Genomic DNA, 7,500 nt, shown 5'->3' with positions numbered 1-7,500 from the left:
GCGCGTGCGTGTGAGCGCGTGCGCGCGTGTGTGTGTTTTGCTTTGCTTCGTCTGTCCCTGCCTCCAGATTTTTCTGCATCACTTTAAAACCTTTTTTTTGTCCAAGAGCCCCAATGTCTTATATCGTCAGACTTAAAATATGGCAGATGTTTACTTTCATGGCAGTCTGGTGGGTTTGGGTATCTCCCTCTCTACAGATTTGCTCTTGCTTTTCACCAGTAGGATGGTGGTGAAAGTATATATTTCAAGCAACAGAACCAAATTCCTTGACTTTTGCAAATTTGCAAATTTTAAAAGCGATAAATGATGATTTTAGCTTACATTATATTGATATTTAAAGGGACACTGTGCAAGTTGTTTAGTTGTTTTTTTCCAGAATTCATGCTACCCATTCACTAATATTACCTTTTTCATGAATACTTACCACCACCATCAAATTCTAAGTATTCATTATGCCTGGAAAAATTGCACTTTTCATACATGTAAAGGGGGATCTTCTCCATGGTCCGCCATTTTGAATTTCCAGAAGTAGCCATTTTTAGCTGCAAAAATGACTGTACTTGGGTCATACTAGAAAATATTAGTTTATTACTGAGTACATTTTCATGAAACGATCAAATTTGGCAATAGGCAGCCCAGTTTCAATGAGCAGCATAGTTGCAGTACCTTTTTTGACCATTTCCTGCACAGTGTACCTTTAATGACTCTATGACCCTTTATTCGTGTATCCTCGGCAGGCCTGTGCTACTGGTATGAGGGACTATACAGGAAGAGTGGTGAAGTGGTCCCACTCAGATTTCAAGAATACAATTGCTACTAAGTGTGATGCAATGTAAAATGATGCAAGCAACAGAACCTTAAGCCCTTTGCCTTGTTAATATTAACATAGCATGAAGACATGGTAGCCCCTTACCAGATGCCGTTCCGCCGCTGGGACGTTGTAATAGTCACTGAAAAAAACTTAACTATCTCACTATGACAGTGCACAGGGCCTTTAGTAATACATTACAACTTGGTCATTGCCGTTCTGGTAACAGCTAATTTAGAACAGGGATAGTGTCTTAAAGGGGTATGCCAATATTTTGGGGCTTAATACAGTTAAAATCGTTGGCTGGGGTTTATAAAGGTGCTAAAGTGTCTTATTTTTCATGTAAGCCGTTGTTTTGCTTCAAGACAAGTTAAATAGAGGGAGCATGTCGCTAAGCTAGTGAAAGTCAATGCATCCGTGTAGCATGCTACATGCCACCGTGATCCATTGACTTTCACTAGCTTAGCTACATATCCCCTCTTTTAACTTTTTTAAAGGTTTTAAAAAACTCTATCCTCTACAGGCCTGTGCTATGAGGGCATCTACCAGAAGAGTGGCGATGCGGCGAGGGTGGCCCAGCTCCTGGAGGACTTCAGGCGGGACGCCCGCAACGTGAAGCTGCGCGCCCAGGAGCACCTGCTGGAGGACGTCACCGACACCCTGAAGGCCTTCCTGGCCCAGTGCGAAGATGCCCTACTGGCCAAGGAGCTGTACCCGTATTGGGTATCTGCCCTGGGTGAGTTTTAGAAGGCCTAGCGTGAATTTAAATGGGATATTGTGTGAAGCCGAGCCCAATTTTACTGCATACAGCATACATTTTACAGCATATTAGAAGGCCTAGAGTATTGCTTCTCAACGGGGGTGGTACAGCCCCTCTGGGAGCGTTGATAATGATGCAGCTGAGAGAGGACAGTGCTTAGTTGCCATTGGGAGGCATTAGTCCATTTTTTTCAATACTAAAGGGGGTGTTGGCATCAGTGGCGTAACTATAGCAGGTGCAGCAGGTGCAGCCGCACCAGGGCCCGCGACTACAGAGGGGCCCGCGACCGGGCCCTCTGAAGTGCTTCGCGGGCCCTCCTTCCCTCGCTGATAGCGACTTGAAGAAAAGTTACGTAAAGTAAGCAATTCTCTTTCACATCTCGTCCAGACACTATTTATAGACTGTGCCAGAATCCCACAAGACGGTGTGGGAATTTAGAGCATTAAATCAATTGCAAATTGGCACTTTTAGTTACTACAGTATATCACGAAAGTGAATACACCCCTCACAGTTTTGCAGATTTTTGAGTATATCTTTTCATAGGAAAGCATTACAGAAATGTAACTTTGACACAATGATTAGTGACCTTTTAACAACATATTTAACCGCTTAAATTTCTTGCTCACTCAGAAAAAAACAAAATACAGCCATTAATGTTTGAACATGTACTCACAAAAGTGAGTACACCCCAGATTAAAATCCGGTAGAGAAGGGGCTATGTTGGCTCGAATCGTCTCGAAATGAAACGAAATGAAAAGGGATGACAAGGGAGGTCATCAGTGTGCGTTTCAACCTTTCTTTGCATTGAACTTTTAAATTTTGAGTCTGCATCTGGCTTAAATAGATTGGTGTGAGATTTGAATGCAATCCTATGGAGAATATCATGATCTGCTTCAGTAGTCACAGTGCATGTTGACATGTATGTTTCTTTTAGGTGTATTTCAGATTGCCAATGTTGACAGCATTCATGCATCCCCAAACCATGTCAGTCCCACTACCATGCTTGGCTTATGAGAGGATACACCGTTTTTGTACAACTCACTTGTTTACCACCACACATGCTTGACACCATCTAAAGCTAATTTGTTTATCTTGGTCTCAAGAGAGATGAACAGACCAAGGATATGGATCACTGGAACCATGTTGTGTGATCTGAAGAGACCAAGATAAACAAATTTGCTTTAGATGGTGTCAAGCATGTGTGGTGGTAAACAAGTGAGTTATACAAAAAAGGTGTATCCTCTCATAAGACAAGCATGGTAGTGGGACTGACATGGTTTTGGGATGCATGAATGCTGTCAACATTGGCAATCTGAAATACACCTAAAAGAAACATGCATGTCAACATGCACTGTGACTACTGAAGCAGATCATGATATTCTCCATAGGATTGCATTCAAATCTCACACCAATCTATTTAAGCCAGATGCAGACTCAAAATTTAAAAGTTCAATGCAAAGAAAGGTTGAAACGCACACTGATGACCTCCCTTGTCATCCCATTTCATTTTGTTTCATTTCGAGACGATTCGAGCCAACATAGCCCCTTCTCTACCGGATTTTAATCTGGTATGTACTCACTTTTGTGAGTACATGTTCAAACATTAATGGCTGTATTTTGTTTTTTTCTGAGTGAACAAGAAGTTTAAGCGGTTAAATATGTTGTTAAAAGGTCACTAATCATTGTGGTAACACTTTATTTTAGGGACACATCTATTAGCACTCATACATAAAATATTAATGCATGTGTAAGTAACTTGTAAGGCATGTACTAAGCAAAATAAGACAGTTGTTAAGCATGTATTCACAAATGTCTTGTTCATGCACAATAAGGGATTTATTACCAATATAACCTTAGTAAGGGCCTAGTAGGCCTTGATTTCTATCAGTAAGGGCCGGAATACAATGTGTATAAGCTCCTGGTACACAGTGTGAAAACAGATGTGGAATAAGGGTCCCTATTCTAAAGTGATGCATTGCTCAGCCCAGATGGCTTAGGGCCCCCGCACTACCTAGGGCCCCCACTCTACGTCCCCCCCCCCGGGAAGCAAAGTGTAAGAACATTTCAGAGTCTACATTAGTCTCAGTAGGTATGAATATCTCACTTATTCTACTCATTATGTCAATGAGTAATTGGAAGCATTATATAGCAAGGATTGGACGTAAAGTTATCAATGACGGTGGGTGGTGAGATGTCATTTTTTCATACACCAATTAGTTTTAATTGTAAAAACCCTACAATAAATGCAGAATATAACGATGAGTAATAGTTTGGAAGCGAAACTAAGCTATTCCTTTCTGATAAATAAGTTAATGTTTGAGAAACTTAGCTACAAGAAGTGCAGTGCATGATGGGTAGGCTACGCCCTTAGTCAGAAATGCAATGCATGGCCAATGCAGCAATGATAATATTTCTGTTGTTACGTACATGGCAAATTGTTTGGATAGCAACTAAATTTCACAAGTGAGGGGAGGAGCTAAGGACGTAGGCTCAGAGCTGGGTAGGTTGTCTGTTGGCCTAGATTGCGTACCCATCATGCACTGCACTTCTTGAAGCTAATGTTCTCAAACATTCACTTAATTATCACAAAAGAGTAGTTTAGTTTTGCTTCAAAACTATTATTCTAATGTTCTGCATTTATTTTGGGTTTTTTTACAATTAAAACTCAGTGGTACATGAAAAAAAATTACATCTCACCAACCCACCGCCATTGACAAGTGTACGTTCAATCCTTGCTATATATAGGCTCTTGTTACCTCCCACTCATTGATATGAACAAGAGAAAACTAGATGACTCAGCTGGGTAAGTATTAATTATTTGATATACCCTTACACTTTGTAGATCGGGGGGGCTAGTTAGTGCAGGCCTGGGTGGTGTGGGGGCCCTAGGACTTTGGTAGTGCAGAGGCCCTGAGCCATCTGGGCTGACCAATGCATCACTTTAGAATAGGGACCCTTATTCTGCATCTGTTTTCACACTGTTCAGGGTTTGTTCATACAGTGTGTCGGGAGCTTATACACATTGTATTCTGCCACTTACTACTTACTAATAAATAGAAATATAGGCTTACTGGTCCTTACTAAGGTTATATTAGTAATAAATCCCTAATTGGGCATGAACAAGACATTTGTGAATACATGCTTAACAACTGTCTTATTTTGCTTAGTACATGCCTTACAAGTTACTTACACAGGCATTAATATTGTATGTATTAGTGCTAATAGATGTGTCCCTAAAATAAAGTGTTACCATCATTGTGTCAAAGTTACATTTCTGTAATGCTTTCCTATGAAAAGATATACTCAAAAATCTGCAAAACTGTGAGGGGTGTATTCACTTTCGTGATATACTGTATATTGCTATAGGTCATTACATGGGCAGTCAAATTATTCAGACAAATGTTTCAAATAGCAATAAAGGTAACACCTGAACGCTATATTTGTGCATTTTATTTTTTACATTGCGGCCAGGAATTGTGGGATATATATTTTCATACACTATCATTGGCTGTAGGCTATGTAAACAGGGAGCGCGAGTCACCAGTGGTAACGTTCTGTTAGGAATTACCACATGATTGATTCCCTTACCAATTCAAATTACATGCATGCTGGTCAGTCAAAACGTGGCCTTTTGTTCTCATCTTATCTATGTTGTCGTAGTATGCGTTGTTGGCTTTTTTGAATGCGGAATATAAAATGAGTTTAGTCACTTCATTCGCCAAGAATAGAGATGGCTACTGGCTAGCAGGAACATCCTCTGGAATGGATATTAGACCTCGGATATTATCTAAGAAGATTTCAAAGACGCTACGAAGAAGGTAAGGTCAGGTTTCCCTACAATAATGTTCGCCGTGGCATTACATTGATTTCATATCACTCATCTCCTTCAGGTATTTTCCAATTGTTGTCACATTTCAGAAATGATTTCTAGTCCAGTAGTCTGGGTTCGGCAGGGTCTGGCTGGCTAAACAAAAGAGAAGAGGCACATTTAACGGTGTCCATTCTAGTTTGTAATCTGCGACAGCGGTATTGCTGTAGGCTAGTTATTCCCAGCGTTATAACTTAGTTGTGTGTTCTCCAATTGACAACTAGTTGTGCTGACTTGCTAACAGCATCTCCACTCATTTATCATCTAGCGTTTCTCCTGTTAGCATAATTTAAGTTAAGTTCTTTTGTTAGCTTGGCTATGTTATGAAGTGGACTCTCGAGTCGTCAGCTAGGGGAGAGGAGAAAGAAATCTAAATAAGTGGATGATTCTGTGTGCGTGTGTAGAGCTAACTGTGTATGTTTGGTGGGCTGTCACCAATGTGTTGTCATTGTTGTCTTGCATGTTGTGTTTCCATTCAAAGTGCACCGTCAAAGTGCACCGTCTCCATCTATTCCCATGTTTATGGTAGCCGGGACCGTCTTCCATAACCAGCATTGCACACATTGTGCCGTTATTTGATGATGCCAAAGGACGCAAAACTACTTTGCAGTGGCACCTTGTGTATGTGGGGTACTGGAAGATTGAAATCATTATGAAGGCATATCCTGTTGATTGTGCTATCTATCTTTTAAGTCCTTAGTGTTATTTTTTATCTATGAAGTTTAAACTGGGGTGCTTAAGATCAGCAGGGTTGTCTCCCTCGTCTGTGTAGCCTGCTTTCAGCTGGGCAGGCACCGTGCGCTCGCAAGCACACATGCACACACTGCGCACTGTCCCCAGCCCTGTCCCTGTCTCAACTGGTCTCTAGACACATATTCCAAAAGCCTTTCTTTGCGTTTGTCCTTTTTTGGGGGGGGGGGGGGTTGCAAAGATTATAGCCCACCCTTTCAATCACCCGTAATGTATTTGGCTAGATAAAATATCCTAAAATTAGCACAACCTCCGAGGGCCCGTGCTGGATACTCGCACCGGGGCCCGTGACCGAGTTGTTACGCCACTGGTTGGCATACTTATGATGAGGTCAAGGGGGCGTTGGCAGGCTTCTGTCGTGGCCAAGTAGGCGTTTGTTCAAAAAAGGTTGAGAACCACTGGCCTAGAGTGACTTTAAATGGGATATTGAGTGAGTGAAAGGGAGCCCAATTTTACAGCATAGCGACACCCTGAAGGCCTTCCTGGCCCAGTGGGAAGACGCCCTACTGGCCAAGGAGCGGTACCCGTACTGGGTATCTGCCCTGGGTGAGTTTAACCCCTTAGCACAGAGCCTTTATTATAATCTTACTGTCACCAAAATTGTAATGACTACGTCTTAATCTGTTACTTTAGGCTCTCTGTACTGTCATAGCAATGTTGTTATGATGTAGTGGAGTGTTTTCAGCGCATAGTGAATAGGCCCGCCGTGTCCGATCGAAACATTGCCGTTCATGACAATGAAACAAAGTTTACATTTTTGGAGCTAATGCCCTGTGTGTGGACCACTTCATCACACTGTACACTACTTTTTGTCCGGCACATGTATAACTGCTTTGTGGATGTGCGCACCCCAACCTCCAAACCCTACAGGGCACCTGCCCTCAGTGAGGCTTAATAAGGCATATAATGGAGCACATTAAGTCACAGTAGTGGAGATCAATGGTACAAATGATGCTCTGGAGCTCTACTATAGTGTGATTTTAAATTAGCTTTTGTATTCCTGGCCCCAGTGTGAAGATGCCCTGTTGGCTAAAGAGCTATACCAGAGAGAGTAGAGAGAGAGAGATTTCATTGGCCCATTGTTTCCGGGTTCTAGTATTGCAAGGTGGAGGGGGGGAAATCCCCCTTTAGGCAGACCAAGGCAGACCTAAGGACTGTTCTATTCAATGCTAGGAGTATTATGACACGCCCCTTTAGGCAGATCGGAACCTGGTCATGTTAGGTGCCCATAGCAACCTATTACATTGGCATATCTCTATACTTAAAGAATCTCTGGCTATGCCTCTTACTGGGTGACTGCCCTGGGCAAGGCTT

At 42.1% G+C, this 7,500-nt stretch overlaps 1 protein-coding gene across 1 annotated transcript in view; it reads left to right on the top strand.

The window, feature by feature from the left end:
- arap2 (ArfGAP with RhoGAP domain, ankyrin repeat and PH domain 2) overlaps positions 1-7,500 on the top strand; it is a 315,937-nt gene that overhangs the window by 227,221 nt on the left and 81,216 nt on the right. Inside the window, exon 23 of the mRNA XM_063186634.1 lies at positions 1,332-1,544. Coding sequence (XP_063042704.1) covers positions 1,332-1,544 — 213 coding nt within the window. The remainder of the gene's footprint in view (positions 1-1,331; positions 1,545-7,500) is intronic.

Source organism: Engraulis encrasicolus, chromosome 21 (genome assembly GCF_034702125.1).
Source record: "Engraulis encrasicolus isolate BLACKSEA-1 chromosome 21, IST_EnEncr_1.0, whole genome shotgun sequence".
Classification (NCBI taxonomy): domain Eukaryota; kingdom Metazoa; phylum Chordata; class Actinopteri; order Clupeiformes; family Engraulidae; genus Engraulis; species Engraulis encrasicolus.
This window is presented reverse-complemented; position numbering and strand designations above follow the sequence as displayed.